Source organism: Drosophila ananassae, chromosome XL (genome assembly GCF_017639315.1).
Source record: "Drosophila ananassae strain 14024-0371.13 chromosome XL, ASM1763931v2, whole genome shotgun sequence".
NCBI classification, from domain to species: Eukaryota; Metazoa; Arthropoda; class Insecta; order Diptera; family Drosophilidae; genus Drosophila; species Drosophila ananassae.
Genome location: NC_057931.1, coordinates 6,494,136 through 6,518,639, shown reverse-complemented (window position 1 = coordinate 6,518,639; position 24,504 = coordinate 6,494,136). Strand labels below are relative to the sequence as shown.

Here is a 24,504-nt window from a genome sequence, read left to right as displayed (position 1 = left end):
TTGGATTCGCCAAAAGTTATTAATTTTTACAGAAAATTTTGATCTGCTTTTTTGTTAACCGAAATTTAGGTGCTGCTTCCAAACGGGCTGGTTGTATACTGAGGCTCTCCGAAAATCGGCCGGCCTTTTATACTAAAATTTTGACTTCAGGGCCTACTGAGTTTTGGGAGTTTAAATTTTACATAAATGGGTTGCTTGGTTTTGGGGGAATACCATTTTGAAGCAAACAGTGTGACCTTACTTTTGATTTTTAGGGATTTAGGAATGTTCCTAACGCTTTGGCTGTGTTTCTTTTCTTATACTCTTGGAGCCGTACAAAATGCGACAGCGCCCTTCGTTAAGTTGGGCAGTAGGTGGTCTGTACTGTATTGCTTTTACTTTTTGAAGCTTTATTTTTATGTCTTTAGATATTAGATAATAGTACCTTAAACTAACTAACAATATAATATATATCTTCAAGAGAGCTGTGACAAAAACTTCAGACTAAAAAGTTACTATAACTATTTAGTATTCCAATCTTTTTCCATCCATTCATTTTTTATTATTCTTCATAGTTTCCAGCCATTTGGCTCCATTTTGACCATCTATTAATATGATAAATCTTTGGAACTATTATTTTATTATTATTTATTTCAAATCCCAAAACCCTCAAGAATAAAATATAAAAGAATACAATTGTATTACAGTTCTACATATAAAATATTTTTATTGAAAACTGCTCCCGCTCAATCAAATGTATGACATATGCAAAGAAAGACAAAATTTGGAGACAATACGGTTGATTCCAGAGTTTCACAAATCCTCCATGAAAGATTCCTTGCAAGTTCCACTCCACGACGAAGACATTTAGACAAAAGTGAATATCTCCGAAAACAGATCAGGCTTACGTCTCTGGTTGATTTCTCTAGTACATGATCGCCAAAACAAATTACAATATCTGTGGGGCGTTTTCCTGACATCCATCTGACATCTGACATATCTCTGGGCTCTGAATGATACACATTTTGGAATAATACTGATCCGAAAACAACTCCATCTGTTGGCCAACTTGGCTCACGTACTACCAGTCAGGAAAACTTGTCAAGTGCGTTGAAAATTTCGTAGATCTCTGGGGTTACAAGGTCTCTGGGTTGGATTACTGATTTCTGGTTGAATACATCTTTACTGCGCTGATCTTCTACCATTTTTCTTCTTATTTTTTGGAACACTTATATGTGGGTTGATGGGGGGGGAAGTTGATTTGGAGTCGGGGACAACTATATTCTTTTTTTGATGATCCGACAAGAGATCCGATTCACGAGAAATAACTATTCCGCACGGTGCCCATGGCGGGATTGTTCGTCGGTTGGATGCGAGGTCCGTGCTGAGGGGATGTCCTTTGTTGGGTTCCTGTTGGTGGTATCACATTAAGGACATCCCGGGGATGCTCGGCCTGGCGACTCTGACGGGAAGGTCGTTGTTGCGGAGTGCGATAATATTCCGTGGCTCTACGTTGTGGATACAACTCACAATTGTCGGTTTGGAACTACAAAAAAAAAAAATAAAATAATAATTCTAGTCCGGAGTCGAACCTCTTGCACCTTCCTACTTACCCAGCGCCTTTCCATGACCAAATTATTATTTATTTTGAGTTTGTCTTTCTTTTAAAATTTTCACTTGTCCGGATAAATAAAACGAATAATTTACAATCTGAAATATATATTTTTTTGGCCGAAATTTCTTTTTATTCCAAATAATTTTTATTTTAGAGGTCTGGTCGCCGAAACATTTGATTTGATACTGAGAATATGGGCGGACGGTCGGCCTTTTATACCCTGGGAGTCGAGTTCAGGGCCTCCTTTGATGGACAGAATTTTCCCATCCATTTCGAAGGGAGTTGCAGAGCCTCCTGAATCTCCAGGCCTCCTTCTGCCAGCCACAAATTAACTTCATTTCCCCACAAATTCAAATCGATACTCGGGCATCCGCTTCAGTGCACTGGAATGCAGTCTAGATTGCCAAATGAACAGATGCAACACCACAAAAAAAAACGAAAAATAAAATATATATATAGAGTACAACGTAATGGAATGGAAAGTGTGGGAGTGTGGGTGGAGTTTTTGTTTGCTTAATTGAAATTTATTGAGTGCAGGGCACTGGGAAATGAGCAGAAACAGATGCCGAGCTGCAAGTCCCAAGAATTTCATCTCCCTTGGCACTACATTTTCATTTCCGTGATCATTTTCCGGAGCGCTTTTCCCGTTTTTATGGCTCTTGCGAAATCTGTTTCATAAAATTCCAAAACAAATAGTGCAGATCGGCCTGTCAGTCACTCTATTGGACATCTGACAGGTTGTCGGGGAAGCTGTCACAGTTTTTTCGGGGGTAGGGCCACACTAAAATGCCATTTTGACAGGACAGGAGTTTTTGACAAAGGTCTGCTAGAATTTTAGTGATTTATTTGGAAAGCTTACAAGATAAGCAGAAAGACTATAAATATTTAAAGGAAAAGTAATATTTCTTAATTTTATACTTAATTTTATGAAAGGCACTTCCCCCCGGAAAGTGTGACCAAATTAAATCGAAAGCCACCCGAAAATGTGACACAAATCCGGGGGAAAAGGACAAATCGGATCGCATCAATGGTTTCCCATGTCGAATGATTTCCGAATGACCGATGTCAATGTCCTTGAATCCCAGGGACTTGGCAAGGACATCCCCTTACTATCCCTTACTACCATGTGGCTGGAAAAACTGTTTGGCCAGAAAGATCGTACTATAATTTGGTTGAATTCCAGTCGCTTCGAGGGTGTGAATTCATTTGTCGATTTAATTATTAGTTTCTGCTGTTGATGGCACTGAAAACAAACAGAAAAATAATAAATTTCAGATCATTAAAGAAGAGTTCTTGAAAGGAAGTGATCTCAAGACCTTATTTCTTCTATTATTTAATAATATTTTTTACTAAGTAACTATATTACTTTCTATATAATTTTCTCTAAGTGTTATTTTTTTCTGTAAAACGCAATTGAGTTTTAGTTTCCCCCTGATGTTCCAGCGAGGGTGGCTTCTAAAATAGTCCACCCCCAAGAGCACTGACCTTGGAATACTTATGTACATATGGGATATATGTAGGGTACAGGGTGGTTTCAAAAACCAAAAGCAAGTTAATCCCCTCCATACGGTCCATCGATTCAATTAGTCCCAAGATGAGAGTAAATTTTCATTTGAAATCGATAGAAAATCGAATATGGTTGGTGGGTGAGAGATAAGAACTCTATAAAAATAATTATTAGATTTATTTTATCTCCCAAGAAATGCCATGAATTCTGAGTAACTAGCTAGACGAGAAAAGTAATCAAATTTATGATTTGATTCTTGCAACTTTTCTAATGCAAGTTCCTGCCACAAAGTTAGCTCGAGGACAGGTAGCACCTTTGGCAGCACCCCCTGCCAGCGCACCTTCCAGACAGTAATTGAGGTGAAGTGTCATCCCAAAAGGAGCAAGAAAAATGGAAAAAAATGGGGAAAAAATATAGAAAATATTCAAAGGATGCTCTAGAGGCTATAAGTCTTTCTTATTTTTATTTTTTTTATATTTTTTTTTAGCATGGAAATGGCAACTGTTCACCTGTAGAGGTAGAAGAGAAGTCTCTTCATTTTTTTCTATTTTTTATTTTATTTTTTTTTTGTAGTCCCTTGTTGGCTTAAACTGTTTGCTTGTTACATTACCATTTCCATTCTTCAGGGGGCACCTACACACATACATACATACATACATATGTGTGGCATGCTACTTGCCCCAAAGAGTCTTGCCCCATGCCACTGTAGATGCAGCCATTAGGAGTACGTGCCAAAGTGCACTGAGGAGTCAACAGCGTCTTGGTTGGAAATTCAATTTGTGGCAAGTTTTAAAGGTACTGAGAAAAAGAATATAAAAACTCAAAAATATATAAATAAATAAAAAATATATATATTTTATTAGAAAATAATATTTAATAAGAAATTTAGCTAAAATTATTTTTAAAAATTCAAATTTATTATTAATCACTTTACAAACTCTTATAGTTTTCTTCAGTGTAGCGAGCGAGGAGCACATGAGGAGTTGTGCAAAGTTGCCTGCCTTCTACCTCCCACTCCCACCCCCTGTGAGGAAATGTGAGGTGCATCCTTGAGCCGTTTGAGCTTAAACGCTGCAATCGGCTTATGGGAAGCATAATTCCATAACTGCTTCTGAGTTTCTGAGTGTCTTTTGGCCAAGTTATCAGCCCATCAGAATGTGGCCACAACGCCTTAAATCACTCATTTGCGATTCAATGACCATTCCTAATAGCTTCCACACGTGCACCCGTCTTAGAAATACATTTTATTGCCGTTTTTTATCGCATTTCGCACAACAAAAATAAATAAGCTAAAGAAACAACTTAATTTTTAAGGGACAGCTCACAAAACCAAGTTGTTTATTACTATTTTTTTTCCCAACTCTTAGGTGCAACTTCTGAAAAAATACAAAAAAAAAAGAAAAAAAATCAAAGCAGATTTCCACTCCCCCTTGTTGGAAATGCATTTTTTAACACTTTTTTGCGCGCTGGGCTTTTCCCAAGGGTGGAATATATAATAGATTGGGGGGCGGGGGACATGGCAGGAGGTGTGGCAACACCAATCCCGGGGTTGTTCGATCAGGGTCTGTCTTTATTATTTATCGATTGGCGTTCGATTGGCCTTTCAGAGCCTGTCAACAGATGGAAGTCCCAAAAAAAAAAGCAAGAGAGGGTTGCACTTTGTATCGTTTTTTTTCAGAACAGAAATTAAGTTAATTTATTTAGGGCAAGAACTCATAAATAAAGTATTCATAAACGCAAAAACCTTACAGATATATTACAGAGGCAGTTATACTTGCCAGCGCTAGTACCGTTTGAGAATTATAGAGCAAAAAAGACGAAAAAGCATGCTTTTTTCTTTGTTTTTATAGATTTAAGAAAAGATTTGGGATAAATATTATTGAATAACTAAAATATTGAAGACAATAAGCCAAAAGATTCTTATCAGAGGCTTCTTTCGAACAATTTGAGATTTATAGAGCAAAAAACATGAAAAAAGCATGCTTTTTATCTGTTTTTTCTTTTTAAATAGATTTTTGAATAGATTTTGGCTAAATATTTATATATAACTATAATAAGACAAAATCTTTCTTATCAGGGACTTTTTTGGAAAGATTTGAGAATTATAGAGCAAAAAAGACGAAAAAGCATGCTTTTTAAGTGTTTTTCTCCGTTTTAATAGATTCTAGAATAGATTTAGGATAAATATTATTAAATAACTATGATATTAAAGGCAAAAGGCTAAAACTTACCAATCAGAGACATTTTTGCTTGAAAGATATCGAACCATACAGAGAAAAAGACGAAAAAGCATGCTTTTTAACGTTGCTTGAATAGATTTCGTGTTTAGATATCCGAAAAATTAAACCCAAAGTCAACAAAGACAAAAACCAAAGCCACAACCAAACAAACAAAGAAACAAACATATCAGAGACGTCCCTCAACATCTGTTGAAAAATGATCCAAGGAATACCAGCAAACAAATTTCGAAAAAAAGGCCAACATATGTGGCCCGGATTAAAGCCAACTCCCGCCCCCTATTTCTGTGTTTTTTTGGACATTTTTCCTAGGGGGTATTATGTCACAAGGTGGGCTTCTTGTCAGGTTTATGCTAATTTATTGCTGCACCAGAAATTTCATTTTTGGTTCATCGGAGTTACCCTGGTATCTGGTGTTAATTTTTTTCTTTTCTGTAATTTTTTTTTGCCACCACCAATTGAGATATATATTTTTGTAGTAGTGCTGCTCTAGTTTTTCTGTATCTAGCCGGGGGTTAAATTGTACAAACGACAAATGACATTAACAACGCTTAGAGCAATTACATAGAGAGAAAGGCGAAATGGTGGGGTGGGGATGGGTGGTTGTCGGGTCGGTGGGTTGGGTTGCCTGCCTGGGCTGTGGAGGATTATTTATAATGAGGCAATAACAATTTGTGCTGCAGTTGGTCATGACATTCGATTAAGCCGTTCCACGTTCCACACACTCATTGTCTCTGATTGCAAAAGTTAAGCCGTAGGCGTCTCTCGTCACTGGTGTTTCATCTAATGTTTGCACTTTATAGTCTTTTTATTAAAAAATTGCAGAGAAAGGATGAGATTTGTATTAAAAATGAGTAGAAAACTAACTACTAAAGAAGTAGTTACTTGTAGAGTCACTGTAAGTAAGTTTAGGTTCGTCACCTACCTGTTTTTCTTCCTTATTTTTGTTAAATTTTATTTATAAAACTATAAGTTATAGAATCTTAGTCTTAAATCTTTAAATATTTAATAATAAATATATATTAAATAGATAGATAAAATATATAGGGGTGAGATAACAGTAACAGTAGGTAGTATGTAAATTCGACACCTGCTTGATAGCTTATAAAGTATAAAGTTTAAACTTCTTTTAATAAAATTCGAAGTTTCTGATATTTATTCTATTATTTTTATCTTTTCAGGTACGTACTGTAAACAAATCGAAGAAATAAACAGAAAGCTGGGAAATGAAGTGGAGTTCTGTTTCTGATGGCCACTTGAAAGTTCTTAATTTATCTTGAGAATGTTTTGAGGCAAGAAAACAAAGTGATATGGCTGCACAAGTACTTGAGCATGTGAAAGTATATAAACACAAGATTATATAAATATCAAAGTATATAAATAAGTATTTTAACTCTCGAAGAAACATGTATTTTATTATTTTAAATTTATGGTCGAACGACAAAGACAACAAAAACATTTTCTCCCAGTGCAGCAATAAATATATTCATGTACTTGACACTGCATAAACTTGCAACATTTAAATGCATTTAGAAGCGCTTAGGGGGGGCATTGCGTGTGTGCGACAGAGACAAAGCGTTGGCCTTAACCCTTGGGGCTTGGGGGCTTGGGGCCTGCGACAGAAACAGGAGATGAACGGTAAAGGGAGCCGCACTAAGCTTTCTGGTTTATCTTCTTGCACCAGGCAACGGTTTAGTTCTTCAGCTCGCTCTGGCTCCCATTCTTTTGTCTCTTTTTGTTTTTGTTTTTTTTTTTTTTGCCAGCTTAGTACATAAGACAACACATATTGCACATTCCACACCTACCAGTATGGCAGTGTGTGTGTGTGTGAGAGAGTGGGGCTCTATGCGGTTTATTTATGCCGTCTGCCTGATTTCCGCTTTTTAAATGCTTCTCTGCCCTCGGTTGCAGCTTCTGTTTTTATATCTGTCTCTGTTTCGCTTGGTTCCTACGGTGTTACTAAGACACTGAGAGAAATTAAGAGCTTTCTGCATATTTATATTTAAAGGACTTAGAAAAATTATAATCGTAATTGTATAATTAATAAAGAAATTATCAAATTGTTAGTTTTAAAAATCAAAACTTTTCCCTCAACTTTTTGCTCAGTGCATGCTCCATTATTGCCTCTGTCCTTCAACTCATCTGCCCCCCACTCACACTCTCTCCCTCTCTCTGTCTCACACAGCCCCGCTTACATGGGCATCTGGTCTCTGGCCAAACAAATAAAAAAAAAAAAGGAAAAATACAAATTTATTTCCATTCGGTATTCCTCCTATGCGTTTGCAGTTAATTTGTGCTGCTCTCCCCTTTCTGCCCCATCCCAACCCCACCCCCTCGCACAGCCTCGACAGCCAGCGGCACTGTGAGGTGCTAAGTGGAACACCAATTGGCCCTGACAAAGGCATTGCAATTAAAGGAGGAGAAAGCGAGGGAGAGAGTGAGATAACAGTATCCGGAGTGCAACGGACACCGGCCACTGGGTTGTGGGCAGGAAAGTTAATGAGTAAGAGAGGACTGAAAACTGATTTCTTGTGATGGATCCGTTATTAATGAACAGCTCCAATGGAGCTCCAGAGAGGGGCCACAGTATGAGAGTGTGAGAGTCAAAAGAGCAGCAGGTGTGAGAGAGAGATGAATGAGGTAATAATCCTGTAAAGAAAAAAGTACAAATTGTTCCCCTGATTCATTAAAGTTTTTCCATTAAGCAGTTTTCTGCAGCGTAATTAAGCATTTAATTAGTTAAGTAGTTCTAAACTTTCTACAGGTTGCCAACTATGTTAATCAAATGGCAATTTAACTCATTTTCCGATTTTCCCATCCCACTCACACTCATACACACACACACAGAGCTTAAAATAAATCACAATGGCGGTTGAGGGGTAGGGTTGCCACCCCATTGTGTGCGGCTGACCGGAGAAAAATTAGTTGCAGTGACCGCAGAAGGGAAATGGCAATGGAATTCCCTTCTCCAATGTGCCGTTAAGCCAAAAGGTCAACGCCTATGAGGACCGTATGCAAATGAGTCTAATTAGACGACAGGACATGTGCGTGCATGCTTCGAAAAAGGACTTCCACCCCTCCCCCCAGCTTATTTAATCGACTAATAGAGTTATGAGCTGAAATTCGAATCGGTTACAGTTAATTGTCAACAAATTTGGGTATTGAATTCCCCACCCTTGGCTCTATGGTTAAAAAAAAATTAAAAGAAGTGGAAACCCTCTTCACGGGGACACCCTGTTGAGCATTGAAAAAGTCCTTGATCCTTCGCTAAAAGGAAAATGATTAATTGCATTAGCTTTCCAGACGAAAATGAAAAAAAAAGAGTAGGAAACGCCAAAGTACAAGACAATTTTCCTGCTTCTTAAATAATTTTTCCCAACCCCCACCCCCCTGGCATCACTTGAGAAATCTCAACCCCTAGCTTCTATATTTTGAGGGTTGATAATTACACTGAAAAAAATGCTTAGGATTAAAAGTAATAAGAGTAATTTTATCTTTATAATTTTATATCTTTAGAGTAGAGATCTTTATAGTTTTAATTTTTAATATTTTTTTTTCAGTGTTTTTGTTTCTTTGTTGTTGAAGACTTTTACTTTGCCGCCTGATAAATTAAATTGAATTCCCCGCTTTCGCCTGAGCTGCAATGTGATGAAATCCGTTTCAACGCAACTTCATATGGACCACCCCCCTTATATTTTGGGGGTAAAATTTAGCCACCCCGCCAAGCTGTCGCTGCAGATGATGATGATGGTCCTGATGAGTATCCTGAGCTTTTCCTGGGGGGCCCTAAGCATTTGTTGTCGTTATGCCGATGGCTAAAGTAAAGTACCTTCTCCTTCTGGCCATTTCCCAAAAAAAAATTCCCATTTTTGGTCCACCCCAAAGCCCCTTGTTGTTGTTGTTGTGGTTGGTACTCGGATATCTGGTATTTTGAAGGTTTATTTGACTTGCAGAAGGTTACAATAATCCCTGAAAGGGAAGGACTTGGGGGGTTATAGTCTGGGAATAATTAATGTTGAATGATTTCTGGCAAAAGATAGAGATTTGATGAAGATGGAGAGCTAGGACTTACGAAATATCTATTGGATAAATACTATAGCATACTTTTTAGAGCATGGGTACTTAACTCCTAAAGGACATGCTTTGGAAAATCTAAGTTTTCCCTGATTCTAACCACCTTTTGTGTCCTTTTTGGCTACCTTCTTTTGTCTTCCTCTTCCACCCTGTCACCCCCTTTTTGCTCTCAACCCCCCACCCCCCCTTAAACCACTGGCACTTATTTTCTCTTCAGTCAGCTGTGTGTTACCGTTGATTTTATCGTCTGCTTTGACAGCTGTCACCCAGTCATTGTTTGATTGTTGTTGTTGTTGTTGTTGTTGTTGGGAGAGTATTGTTGTTAAATAATGATGTTGTTGTTGCTTCTGCTTCTGTTTCTGCTTCAGTTTCGTTGTTATCATTGCATTCCCCAACCATATGATTCGCCCAAGATTTGAGTTCAGAGAGGAAATGGTTTTTTTCTGCTGAAGATATGCATCTCTTCTGATATAGCTTTGCAATTAAATGGAGAATGATAACTGAAATCGGTCTATGAATCATTCGCAAATCATAAATATTGATGGATCAACCTCTGTGAGGTATTTTCTGATGGAAAATGCCTTAACCAACAATTGTGGAACAATTCCATTTCCTAGCAATTTCCTGTCGTCGCCAGGTGTCGCCCATGTGCATTTAATGCTAACCTCTCTCATCTCTCAGCGCCATTGTGTGCGCTACAACGGTAAATTGCATTTGTCTCACTCTACCCCCCCCCCCCCCTCCCCCCAATCCTTCCTCCTCAGGTCTTTGTCTTGCGTCTCTTTTGGCTTAGAGTTGCCAACATTTCCGTAGCAGACGGACGAGGTGGAAATTGTGATGGGGAAAAGTGCGGAAAAGGGCTGAAGTAGGACCGGGAATTGTTTTGCTCTCAATGGGTATTATGTAACAGATAAAGAGACAGACACAGACACAGACAGAAAGAAAGATGGAGGAGATGGGGCGGGGGGAGAGAGTTCATCAATTGAACTGTAAATGAACCTGGGAGATATCATTAACTTCAGTTACAGTGGAAACTACTTATAGGGTATAGTGGTTTCATAAAATATAGATCTCATTGGATATTCTGTAGAATTGACATACCACCTCGCCAGGACACCTGTCCTGGTCCACTCTCGTCCTTGTTCCCCCGATGCCAAAAGCTAATTTTCCATGCAATTACGTGCAGTTTGCTGTCAGGACATCTCTAACCATGTTGTTCGTCCTCGTTTTCCACTTTCACTCAGCATGTTGTCCTGTTTGTCCTGTAGCCCTTCGGGGCAAGTATCCTTGTACTCCATCTCTCTCACTTTTCTGTCATTTGGCCTTTTAATTGCATCAGTAACGGTTGATTTAACATTTTCCAAAGTCAGTCAACTGCTGGTGGTCAAACAGGAAAAGCCAAACAGGACGAAAATAGAAGAGTGCCTGTTTAGGAGGGAGGACATTTTTGACAGCTCCTCCATTAGCTTGATGGGATCTGGGGATAAATATAATTTATGAGCAACTTGCAAGCAAGAAACTGCATAGTTTTTTGGTATTTTTTTGGTATTTCAAATCAAAAATTCAAATCAAAAATAAACCCTCTTCATTGAAATTTTCTTGAAATTCAAAACAAACTGGGTCAAAATCCCAAATACGAATGCGAATATCCCACACACACACACACACACACGTACAGTTATTGTGCACCCACGCATACCAACACAAACACACAATCCACCGTATCATTGAGAAAACGGAAGTTGAATAAAAAGGAAGAGGAGAAAAAAAAAACAAAGACTTTTCTGAATGATGGTCACTTGTTACCTTCTCTCTTCTTCTATCTCCCTCTCTCACTTCCGTTTTCTATATAAAATTTTCGGCACTTTTCTCGCACTCTCTTTTCTCGTCCTTGTTCATTCATGGAAATTCAAATTTTCACCGTTGTTTTCCGCAATTCATCTAACGGCATTTACTGCGCAACAATAGCACTCTCTCATTCTATCGCATTATGCATTGTATATAGCCATCTTTGTCTAACTATAGCCGTCATATTGCGTATACGTAGACGAAAAGTTTAGCCGGCAGGACTCCTAGCAGGAAGTTATAGTGCGTGTGTATTAGTGTGTGTGTGTGTGTATCTGCCGAAATATATTGATTTTCTCAATTCCCTTTTATTAAGCATTTTCTGTTCACTGTGGCTTTGTTGTCTACCGACGTAGACATGCTTTTCATTGTGTTTTTGTTGCTGTTGCTCGACAGGACCTTTTTTTTTGCACCAAATTTGTTGCCGCAAAAACTAAAAGAAGAGGAAGAAATCACAACAGGAACAGTAGTCGAGAGGAGAAGCAAAAAAAAGAAAGTTTGCCGGTTCCGGGTGTAGAATATACAGTTGTAATGCTCATTTAATATTTCCCTTGGTTTTTTCGCTCTTTTTTTGGGGGGAGCTATAGCCTGGCAACCCTGGCACAGTGGTTGGATTTCGTTATTTTACAGATTTAAATAATAGGGATATAATTTTTAGTTTATTTTGAAGTATTTCTTATTTTAAATTAATTTTGAAGCCCTGGCAATCCTAAATTAGGGTTTTTCTTTATTTTTGGACTTAAATAATGGGAATATAATGATTGTTTATATTTTTTAGTTTTTTAAACAAATTTTTTAAGACTAAAACAGTTTCTATTATTTATTTTTCCTAATTAAATTCATATATTTATTTATTATTAATACAAAAATTATACAAGCTCCACTGTACAGTGAAACAAATCTAGCAAGAAATAAATATATGCCAGTGACATTTTCTTCTTTTTTTTTGCGTTGTATTTTTTTGCATGTTGCTTTTTGTACAGCTTCCGCTTTCACGTAGTTGCGTTTCATCTGCCACACCCACTGGGCGTTCGCCGCCCACTTCCGCCCCGGCACGCCCCTCTCTCGGTTGGCGGGCATTTGAAAGAAACATTTTGTAGGGAAAACAAATTGAATTTGTCTGCCCGGCATTCCAAGGTTCTGTCGGCCTGGAGACTGAGAAAGCATAGTAGTCCCCCCCCACCCCCCTGGAGAAAGCGGAGAAAGTAAGGGAAGGAAAAGGGCGGACTGGCAGTACAGTAAATAAAAGCATTGTATTTTATTAAAATTGTATTTGTTGGTTGTGTTCTGTGCCTTTCTTGGGAAATTTATGAAAATTCGCGGCACATTCTCTAGGAATTTGTAATTTTCCAAGCGAAGAATATTTTTAGGAATTCCTATTTCCATGGAAACTGGGTTAGATTTTTATTAAAAAAAATATTTTTTTAATGCCAAGACATGAAATTCTTACATTATAGTTATTTCTCAGTGAGTATCTACTGTACTTGGTGGCTTCACTTTCAGGCAACTCTTTGTAACTGAAAACAAAACGCCAAAGGAGCCATAGACCCGGCCAAATGTGAAAAAGGACCACATCCTGATACTGCTCCAGGCCAAACACATTTGTAAACACTCCCAAATGGAAGCATATATGTATTTTTTATACATATATGTATTATATACACCTAACACCCACACCCACACACACACACACATCATTTTGTGGCTGAAAATTGTTTGCAGAAATCTTTTGCCGGGTAGAAAGGATTTTTTTTGTCCTGCCGCCTCAATGGAATGAAACTTTTGCGAGCCGGAAAGTTTCCCTTGATGAACTCCACATGTGTGTGTGGGTTTATATTCTATAATATTATTAAAGTCACAAAATATTCATATTCAGGTTTCCTTTTTCTTCATTTTGGGAGTGAAAGTTTTCTCTTTCCCAGGATTAGCTTTCTCTCCAGCTCTCCTGTCACCTAACTCCTGTCTACATTTAATTCAATTTAATTCCCTGATTATGTGTGTGGCTTTCTAGGGTCCTGTTAAGGATATCCCAAACACACTCGCACACACAAGCAGATTAGATTATTTGAAGAAGCTACTGAAGGATACTGAGATTTCAATCGAAAGTCAACAAAAAGTGTTGCCTAACTTTTGGGGCCAGGATATTGATTGTTTGTTTTTATTGTTTTTGGTTGGGTAGATATATTTATTTTAATGAAAATATAATAAAGATATTGTTTTTTAGCTTACTTTAATTTATAAACTTGAATTTTAAATAAAATAAAAGTTTTAATAATTAATCTTCCTTGGTAACTTTTTTGTTGCCTACTTTTATGGGCCGCGGTCACAATATTTGTGTTTGAAACTCCCATTGATATCATTGGCCGTCCACTACCAGCTTATCCAATTAATCATTCCCTCAATCAATCAGTTCTCCATTTCACCCAAAAGTTAGGGGGTAATCCTTTCGAAAAAGGGGTGGAAATGTATTTTTTTCTGGGGGTTTCTTCCCATTGACGTCTTATGAGATTTTGATGGCCATAAAATGTCAAAGGATAAGATGCCATAAAAATAAGATGAAAATAAAAGGAAAACATAAAAAAAAGGGGGGAAAATGGTGAAGGCAGAGCCTGATGCAGAACATATTCCTGATACTGATTTTTCGCAGTAAATTAGGCAAATTAAAATGGGAAAAAATGGAGGCGAAAATCTTAATTTGGAGCCACGCCCACTGGTCCTTCGTCCTGGAGGAATTTGCATTTGGCATGGAAGCTGCAGAAAACGGCTGCCAAAACGGAAAGGAAGCCAGTGAAGTGGAAAGCGAGAAAATAGGGAGTCCTGAGTGCTGACTGCAAAGGATGCAGAAAACGGAGCAGGAGAAGGACTCGCTCAAGAGGCAACGAACAATGGACGGCCAAAGAAAATGGAATGGCGAAGAATGTGGAAGGAGAATGTGGGCAAAAAGCATAAAGGAAAATGGAAAAAAAAAAAAATGGAAAAAGGAGCAGACGACGTTGATTTATACGAGTCCCGATGGTACGAGCTGGTCTGCCATAATGTCCTTGAAAGGATGTAAATAAGAGTGTATGTTGGATGGCTGGCATGTGTAGGCGGCGCACCACACACAGGTGGCCCATAGCCGGTGGCATTTTGGCCCAAAAGAAAAGCCATTTCCATTTCCCTTCAACATTTATTAAATCCTTTAAAGGAAACACTACAAAAAATATTACCTCAAAATACCAAATAAGATATCCTTCAGGAATTGTTTATTTTTCCAGTGCATGCACTCCAGTTCTCCAGCACTAAGATGTTCCCATTTCTTTGGTCTAGTACCTCCACCGCCCCCCATTTCCCAAAACCTATTAACGGAAAATTGTTTGCTCAAATATTTTTCCCTAAAAGAATGGAAAAGAAAAAGGAAAAGCTTTCGGTTTTCGGCTCTCGGCTCTCGGCCCACACGCAATCCACAAAGAAAATAGGCGAGCGATTTCTTCGCAGAATTAGGGGTGCAAATATTTGAGGTGAGCTCTGGCTTAGGGGGTGCCTTGGAAGCAGAAAAAAAATTGGTGCAGGATAAGAGGAATCCAGGAGGAAAACCAGCGAGTCAAAGGACATAATTGTGGCTTTAAATTATACAAAAAGTTTCATGTTTTTAGGTATTTCAATTAATTTTTATTTAGTTATATTTTTGCTCTTCTATTTCTCATTTCTTGAGTAATTGAGAAAATGCAAATTTTGCTCGCAGCTGCCGCCAGTTGTCCTGTCTAATCCTGCAGCTCCTGTTTTTGTTTTTCCGAAAACACTCTCCTGCCAAATGGGAACAGCAAAATGTTAATTAATTTGAATTTCAGCACAAAGTTGAGTCGGGAAAGTCGGCTGTAATTTTCTTTGGGTTTGTTTTTTACAAGGCACACTGAGAAAAATGGAAAGGTTTAAAATACAAGGAATTAGGTATTAATACCAGATAATACTACAAGTAGCGAGTAAGGAGCAACGAGTAATGATATTTATATCGCTGTTCAACACTGAGGAAGTATTAATTACTTTACAACACTATTAAAAGTGTTTTTTCATTAAAAATCTTAAAGAAAAGTCTAAAAAGAAGAAAGAATGAAAGATATATGAGTACCTGATATTGATTTATAAATTATTTTACAATCCTAAATAAATATTAATATCTTTCCAACACTTTTTTGTAGATTTTTCTTGCCCCTAAACTTTATAAGTCTATTTAATTATTCAAATTTGTGTTTAATTGTTGTGTACAACCCATTATCGAATAGGTCTCTAGGGGGAGTGTGAGCGACAGTGTCTAAATGAGAAAATTGCAGTGGCAGTAGGAGCTTTTCCATGATAATGAAGTGAACTATACTGGCGTACTGCAGCACTGATGCCCTGATGCAATAACAAAGTGACGCTGTCAAGTAGGAAATGCGATGCATTGTTGCAGTTTGTTGTCGTTGTCGTTGTCGCTGTCGCTGTCGCTTATAACAATGACACCAAATTACATCATTAATGAAAAGTATAACAAAACCAGAAGGAGGATGGAGATGCAGATGGAGCTGTTCAAATTGCATCATGTGCCCCGTACATAGAGACTCGCCCTGCTTTTTTTTTCGCCATACATTATTAAAAATGTATGTGTACACCCTTCATTTGCACTCGTGCTGGAGCTTAGATAACATATCATACATAGTATATGTATATTTATATATAGAGGTACTCTATTTCGTTGCATACTTGAGTTTGTGGTTTGAATTTCGTGCGAAATCCGCAGCGACCGCATTGGGTGGGAAGTTCCGGAAGAGCTGGGCGTCAAACCCACAAAGGAAATCACTCAAAATTGCAATGAATTCAAGCATTAAGGTACTTGAAATTTGTGGTTAACCAGATATGCTCTCAAAGAGATTTTAGGAAAATAATAATCATTTTCAAACACTACTTAGAAACATACAACTTACCAACACTGCTTTGCCTCTTTATATCTTCAATCTATTAAAATTGTGTCTAAAATTAGTCCTAAAACTTTTCTAATCATAAATTTACACTATTTTGAACCAAAATTTAGATCGTTAAAGTTTATTCTTGTTATCTTTTGTGCTGCAAAGTTTCTTGCAACATTTGCCAACACTGCTGAGTGGTTTTTCGTGGCAAATTGGTACTTCAGAGCCATATTTTGTATCTGTAACCATCATCAGCAGCGTCAACAGCGTCAACAGCATCAAAGAAATCGCCTACAAGAGTGCCAGCAGGTGAAATGGGTTTCTGGCTTTTTTTTTTTGTATCCACCATTGAAAGGCCGGAATGCAGTACAGAATATACTGAATATGTGCGACAACCTAGTGGGCGGATGGATGGATAAATGGATGGTGGAGGGATGGATGTGGTTGGCAAACAGCTTTTGGTTCAACAAACTTCAATTAATGGCGCACGGCAGGTTGAGTTTTTGTTGTTCCCTTGTTTGTTTGCCAAACTAGAAAAAAAAAATACAGAAAATATGGGGAAAATAGCGTTAAAAAAAAAAAATAGGAAACTTTGCGACACTTTCAAGTGTCGGTGGAGGGCTGGGTGGCTCGTAACGAACCTTAACGAGAACTAAGCCACAAAACACTGAAAGAAATAGGTGCAGCTATTAAAACTAAGGCTAAAACTAAGACAAAGTTGACTAAGACTTATAAGATTTTCGAGTCTAAGAAGTATAATTATTTGAACATAGTGGAAAAATATATGATTTTCTAGACATTTAGGGTTAGGGTTCGACTCCTTTATGGTAGATAGTCTTGTTATTTTTTTATTAAATAGAATTTAACTTTAATTTAAAGAAATCTTACTTTGAATATAAATAATATAAATAAAATAAAATGAAAAAATAATAAACTCCAGCGTAGTCGTACTCTATGACAATATTTCTCTTCTTTATTATATTATTTTTGAATAAAAGTAATCTTAGTTAAATCCTAATAATTATGTATTAAGTGTATGAATGTTTTTTTACTTAGTTTTTACTTTGTTAAAATTTTCTTTAATTTTTTTTTATAATTTAAATGATAGCCCCCCTTTATTTCTCGTGTAACCCTCACCTGTGCTATTCATCTAAATGTTGCCTAGCCCAGTTTAGTTTGGCTCTTTTATAGGCGTGGCCCCGCCCCCTTTCTTTTTTTTTTTTTCTAGTTTTCACTCTCTTTTATGTTGCTGCCACCTGGCTGTGCCCCCTCTACTGACTACGCCTCTGTACATTTTTTTGCGTAAATATTTATGTTGCTTAAAATGTTGCTCTTTAGAGTTCTATGGGCCGGGGCGTTAATGTCTCAGTGGGCGTGGTTCAATTACCGCGACTGTGGCTTACAAAATAATAAAAAATATATATATAAACAACAGATTTCTTTGCAATTTCCTGTAAAAAAAAAAAAAATGAAGAGAAAAAAAACATTGTAGTCTTTTGTGGGTGGTCCGAAAACCTGAAAGTGGAATGGTATATGGTATACGGATGGGTTGGAGCCATTTGTCATTCCATTTTTAAAGTTTCCCATAAAAAATGGCACATAAAAGTGTCGTTGTTGGTGGGATTTTTATGTTGCACGGAATAAGTTTCTTTCATTACGAGGAAAAATGCTGAAAAAAAATGAATCTCTGGGCAACAAAGTTTTTAATTACAAGTGTGACATACTTTCTTTTTTTTTCAGTTTTGCAAAAAAGAGTTTTTTTGGGAGAAGAGTTGACTAATTGGCAAGAAAGATTAAAAGCCAACATTGTCAGGATTTTGCTGCAAACTGGGCTAAGATGCGATTGGACTTAATGTCCTTTAAGGATCGAGGTTCAGCCAACTGTATTGGGGCTAAGGCCTTGCCACAATTCGTTGCACAAGTGGCACTGCCATTTCAAATCCTAAATGCAAATGCCAGTCGAACTCCGAGTCTCCGTTTAATTAAAATGCAGCATGCCGCATGTTGCAAACTTTTAATTAAGATTAAATGCAGTTTGGCCAAAAGTACTTTGCCATTTAATTGAGAGGCATTAAGTGACGGAAGATTGGAAATAGAAGCTTAAAACAATTTCGCAACTTAAAGTCCAAGCTCCCTCTTTTTAAATCAAATATAAATAAAATCTCAGCTGGATAGAAAAAAATAATCAAATAATAATAATAAATCCAAGTTGTTTAGGAAAATAGGTTAACCTTTCGACGACCCCCTGCGGTGGCTATTTGCTTTTCCTTTCTGGGGCTTTATGGGGCGAAAATCCTAACTGACATTTGACATGGCCAAGACCCGGAGACCCCGGCGGAGAAAGAAAGCCTTTTGCATTGGCAAAATGTCAAAGGGGCCAGCCAGATATCGAGAAACACAATCAAAGACCAAATACGATTGGAGAATGTGGCCAAGGAGAGGTGGAAACGGAGACAGGCACATTAGGGTTAATTCCCCAATCGAAAACGTCCATTAATAATAATGTTTAATGGTAATTTATTGATTTTACGTAACCTTATTAGAATTTATGATGAGTTGTTAACAGTAATTAGAGAGTTTAGTGTTGGAAAGGGTAATAAAAGTATTCTAGTGTTGGAGGGTGGCATAAAACCATTTACATAATAATTTACATAATTTATAATTATGTAAAAAAGAAGTAAATATTCATTTATTCTTATACCTAATAGTAATTAATTTATTTTTAGAAAGCCAATGAACAAACTAATTTAGAAGCTATTGAGTAAAATAAGAAATTTCAGTGTTGGCAAGCAAGAAAAGTACCTCTAGTGCTTGTAAATGACATAAAATACTAAGAAAGTTCAGTGTTGAACAGGAATAACAACTTATTGTGCTTAAATCTGCCAAAAAATAATTTGAATCATAATTTAAAAATGTTCGCCTCCTTATGTAGGCATTATATGATGATTTATGGTTTTGTGTTTCTGTTTCTGTTTTTGTTGGGAAATGTACATGGGGCTTCATGGGCCCATTTAAATTGGCCAGTTTATGTTTGTTAGCCAGTTGGCTAACCCGTTTTACCCTCATTTGTTGCCAGTATCCTGTATCCAGGACACGCATCGTTGAGCACAGCTCAGCAAAATGGCAGAACACGAAGCAATATTCACTGCAGAAGTTTGTTGCAAATTCATAACAACCAGAGGATATCCAACCAGGAGGAGGTGGAGAGGTAGTAGCCTCCTCTCCTCTGTCTTTGGCATAAATATTGATTTTTTTGTACCATGGAAAAAACCAGTCCCCCCCCACCAGTGTTTTCTCATTAAAAACATAATTTATGCAATCTGCAAATACCACACCGCATGGTAGGTGAAAAATAATGTAATTTTCAGGGCAAATGCTTTCGATAATTTCATATCCAAATAGGCTTTTAAAATTCCCATTAAAAATGCCATTATTGAGTGAGAACTGCTGTTCCATGTCAGTACAAAATTCGTTCGTGAAAGTATCATTTCGAGAAAGATGCCCCACAGACATAGCCCCCACAAGAAGCCAGGACTGAAACTCAAATCCATTCCATTTCCGATAAAAAAGAAAAAGAAGAAGGTCGTCCTAGCCAAGAAGAAGCGCCATGTCCTGCCTCCGGGGCTCACCTCGCGGGTATTCCACGACAACTGCTGCCACTACAAGGTGCAAGATCGATGCCTGCGCCTCGACCAGCGCACCCGGGGCATCCAGTGTCCATCTGGATGGTTTCCGGCCCCAGGAGTACCGCTGGCTGGTGAGGTGCGGCATCCGAATGTGGCTCCCCTGCCGGAGGCCGTCGTCATCGATATGAGGAACCTCATGGTAGCCGGCAAAATGGTGAAGACCTTCAAGAAGACGCTGGTAAAGGTCCATGTCCCAGACACCAGGATAAAGGCGGACGACGAGGAGCTCCTGAGGAAGATGCAGCGAAGGACGCTCCGGGTCGAGAGGATAGGCAGGGAGCTGGCCCAGAACAGCGAATCGGACTCGGATAATGAGTTGATCTGATTGGGATTGGGAACCAATCTTTGTATCTGTCTTTGTATCTGAAAAATTTTCTAGTTTCTGTGCCTTTTTAATATTTTATTTTTGTTGTAAAATTCCAAGTGGAACTTCAGATACGACAGGTTTTATTATTGAGGGGTTGGGGGTACACCTGTCTGCTGGTTTTCCCCCAAAAAGCATCAAAATAGTGAATAATTAATGCAGGGGGTAGTCTAAGCTGAGTATAACGAAATAAAGTACAGTGGGTCCTGTGGATAAATGGACTTTTGTGTTTTTAATCAAATATTTATAAATGGGAATATATTTACATTATTTTTTGTCATTTTTCTTTAACATATTTTATTCTCTATAAGATATATTTTTATTTCTTATATTTATATATTCTATATTCTATAATTTCTATAATCCCCGTGCTTTTTTCTCTATTTTCTATTATATCTTTAAATAATCCTAAAAATTCCAAATTCTATAATAATTTCCCCTAAAAAATCCTCATAAATAACTGTAAACTATTCATACTCGTTACTTGTAAAGCAACTGTTAATGGCTCTTTCTCTTTCCACCATTTTGCCTGTCTCACCTTTATCCCTTAAGCAATTATCAAGATGGCGCCTAGTCTGTGTCTCAATGTGTGTGTGTGTGTGTGTGTGTGTTTGGAGAAACTTTTCAGTGCACATTCACTAGCATATGCATGTCACAAACAGATACCAATACACCGACACACACACACACACAAGAACTCACAAACTGCGCCTAGACATGCCAGCCCACCCCCCATCCTTTACTCTCCCGCCCGGTGGCACCTTTGGGCTCCTTTTATATGCCCATTTGTCACAATATTTGCCATGAAAGGCAACTAATAAATTCTCTTATAGAGCTGCTTCGCATTTTGCTCCTCTTTCTCCTCCATATCCTCTGCCTCTCTCTCTCTCTGCTCCACTTTGACTGTTAGTTTTCAAACTCACACACACATACACACATACATGCATGCACTTGCACACACATAGTTACACATGTCAACAGGGTAAAAGTTTCATTGCTAAATTGCCTAGTCAAAGGCAAGAGAGGAGGCAACTCTGCCAAAAGACAGTCCAGGATCTACACAGAAAAAAATATATAATAATAATATTAATAAATATATAATATATTATATAGAAATAATACTCTTCTCCCAGTGTACTAGTATGTGTGTGTGTTTATTTTGGAAACCCAACTCAAGTCAAGTTGGGACTTATCCTGACCCTCCTCCTGATATCTCTGATATCTTTCAGTGCTTTATGGTTCAGTTATGTTGAAAATACTCTTCTATACCTTTGGGCATCTTCAGGGGGAAATGGAAAAAATCAGTAAGAGCTGTAGAAGAACCTCTAAACTGCAGAAGAAAAAAAAGAGGTAATAAGAAAGGACCTCTGAAAGGATATAAGAGGCCAAAGCTACTTTAAAGCATAAAGGCATTAGGACTTGTTACTTTTGGGACATTTTCTTGATTTTCTGATTGGCATTTTCTGATTGGAGAGTGGAGAGTAATGAGGGGCGAGTCTAAAGACTCAAGGAGCCAAAGGAAATGGAGTCTAACCACAAGTTGCTGCTAATTGACAGCTGGATAAATAAATTCCGACTAAAAAGACATAAATTATTCCAAAAATTCCACAAAATAAAAATAAAAAGCATGCATCCATAATGAGATTCATTTATTCCGCTCGGGATATACATACATATGGCATTGTAGTTTAATTTTATTCATAAAAGTAATTGTGTGAACAGGTTGGGAATGGAAATTATCAGATAAATCACATCGGGTATTTAGTTATAAAAAATACTTCTTAGAATGCTATTTATCTATTTATACATATATCCATTGAAATAATAATATCCCGGAAGTTGTAGGCGCAACAACAATAAATTCCCTATTAATATTAATAATCACCAAGTGAACTTAAGAGAGTGCTCTCTCTCCACTCTCTCTCTCTTGTCTTGATTCCCATCTCCGCCGATTACGATTTCAATTTCAATTTCAATTTCGTTTCAATTTAAGTTTCCTGTTGTCATTTGTTGTTGTTGTTAGTGGTGGGTCAGCAAGCAGCTGTTGTTGTTATTGTTGTAGCTGCTATGCGTGCAATGGGATAAAGCTGATAAACTGATAACTACCGTTGTTATAACAACAACAACGACAACAACAACTACATGACACACACAGATACTCAAGCAAGCAATTCTAGTCACGCACACAACAAAAACACAAAAGAAAGGTGCAATGATTGGAGTGAGTAAGAAAGAGAGAGTGGGTGTGGAGAGTGGGAGGTGATAAAGTGGGAGGAGAGCGATTTAAATAGCCGCTCAACTGAACTGAGCTCGGCTCAATTCAAAAAGAAATGGCCGAGGAATGCCAAAAAAAAAAAAAAGAAAACAAAAGCAAAGCAAACGCAAAGAAAAACAAAACAAAAACCAAAAAAAAAAAAAATAAAAACCAGACGTGCAATGAATGCCAATTGCTGAAAGCAAAGAGGAAATAAAATAAGAAACGAATAAAAATAAAAGAAGTAGCTGAGGGAGAGCAGCAGCAACAAATGAGCATAAATTATGGCAAATGAGCATAAATTATGGGGGTACACTATAAAATTATTATTAATAAATTAAATATAAAAAAAAATAATAAAAATATTAAATACTATAATATTTATTTATAATTTTCCATTTAGTTTTATTGCCTTGAAAATAAACACACTGTTTTCTCTGTGTAGACACGCAATAGGCAGACAACTTATGAATATTCCTACCACCCCCCACCCCCCTACCATTGTTCGTTCTCTGCTTTGACCTCCTGACTGCCCCACCCTCGTCCCCGCCCCACGTCTGAGCCACCCTCTATCTATCCCGCTCGGAAACCTGCAATTCAACCGCCAACTTTTCACACTTCAACTACAGAAAACTGCAATAAGTAAAGAGCTAGTTTCAACTACAGAAGCACTGCGAGAAATCAGAGTCAAGTAGACACTTGAGATTCTTTAATGGAAGTCGGTGGTATTTTAATTAATTAAAAGTTTATTTTAACAAGAGGGAAATAGGCTTTTCTAATTTATTATATTAATAATAATAATATTTTAATTTTGTAATTGTTTAAGATTTAAGATAATCATATTTTTTAATTAATTTATATACTTCTTTATCATTTTTTGGAAATAAAAAAAACATTATAAAGCCAACATGGCGTATACGTAATTTACGTATACTTAATATCATATACCAGAAATATACCAAAGTCCAGAATTATACCAGAACCATAAAAATAGACTACAATTTATATTTCTTTTTACAAAATTGTGTATAAAATACCATAATATCTATAAAATACCACAATATCTATAAAATATCATAAAATCTATACAATTTTAATAAAATTTATCTCTCAGTGGGTAAATACTGCAGTACATAACTGTCAGTTGGCTGTCAGAACCACGAACAAGCTCAGAGCCCAAGTCGCCGAGTGGAGCACTTTATGCTAATTGCGCTTTTTGCCTTTTTGGCCAGGTAGGTAGCCGGGTAGTCGGGTAGCTACGGCAACTACTATGCAAGTCGTAGACAAGTCAAGTGTTTTGTTGTTCCAGATGAGGCGGGAAAGAGGTACTGGGCACTATGGTTCTATACTTCTGTTAAGAGCCAGAAACATCCATCCAGACAACAAAGATAAAGAACTAGAAGAGTGCTGACAGAGACAATGCTTAATTACTGGTTTTTAAGTAATATGATTTAGTTTCGAAACGAAAAACAATTCAAGGAAGTGAATAAATAACTATAAAGAATAAATAAATGGAATAAATATCTAAGCTCAAGAATCCTAAGAACAAAGACCTCAAAAAGTATGCTACAAAAAACTTCATAGCCTTAAAGTCCTCGACAAAGGATCATAAAGCTTATTGAATTTTTATTTTAGACCGAAAACAATAAGAATGAATGACAAGTAATGGACAAGAGACCAGACCACTGCCATTTCCAGACAAGGACGAGTATTTATGTCCATTTATCCTTAAAAGAATGCCACTATAAAATAAAAGAAATAAAAGAAAGCTCTAGTTTTTTTCCTTCTTTTTCCCTGCTTATCTCTGAAAATTGTTCAGACTTGTGTGTTTTTTTTTTATATTCATTTGAATTCTATGATATTTTTGTTCCCATTGTTCTGGCCATTGTTGCTACTGCTCTTGGCTTTTAATTTTTTTTTTTCAGCTGGGCCTCTTTTATTCATAGGCTGTGTTCCACCTAAGATGACGTTGAACTTTTAACTTGCTAGCTAGTATTTTTTTTTCGTCATTTTATGGGAAA

General features: G+C 37.2%; 3 protein-coding genes across 6 annotated transcripts in view; 2 read left to right on the top strand and 1 right to left on the bottom strand.

The window, feature by feature from the left end:
* The window catches only part of LOC6502202 (tyrosine-protein phosphatase 10D), a 51,988-nt gene that overhangs the window by 7,566 nt on the left and 19,918 nt on the right, over positions 1–24,504 (top strand). The window lies entirely within an intron of this gene.
* LOC6502238 lies at positions 681–1,778 on the bottom strand. Its single transcript, XM_001966007.4, has 2 exons — positions 1,593–1,778; positions 681–1,525 (listed from the first exon to the last, which is right to left on the bottom strand). The coding sequence occupies exons 1-2, from the start codon at positions 1,605–1,607 to the stop codon at positions 1,295–1,297; spliced, it is 246 nt and encodes an 81-aa protein (XP_001966043.1). The 5' UTR covers positions 1,608–1,778; the 3' UTR covers positions 681–1,294.
* LOC26515590 lies at positions 19,594–20,299 on the top strand. The gene has a single exon (XM_014904565.3). The coding sequence runs from the start codon at positions 19,678–19,680 to the stop codon at positions 20,188–20,190; it is 513 nt and encodes a 170-aa protein (XP_014760051.1). The 5' UTR covers positions 19,594–19,677; the 3' UTR covers positions 20,191–20,299.

Excerpts from the sequence above, each read along its gene's own strand:
- LOC26515590 (XM_014904565.3), top strand. The coding sequence starts at position 19,678 with ATGCCCCACAGACATAGCCCCCACAAGAAGCCAGGACTGAAACTCAAA.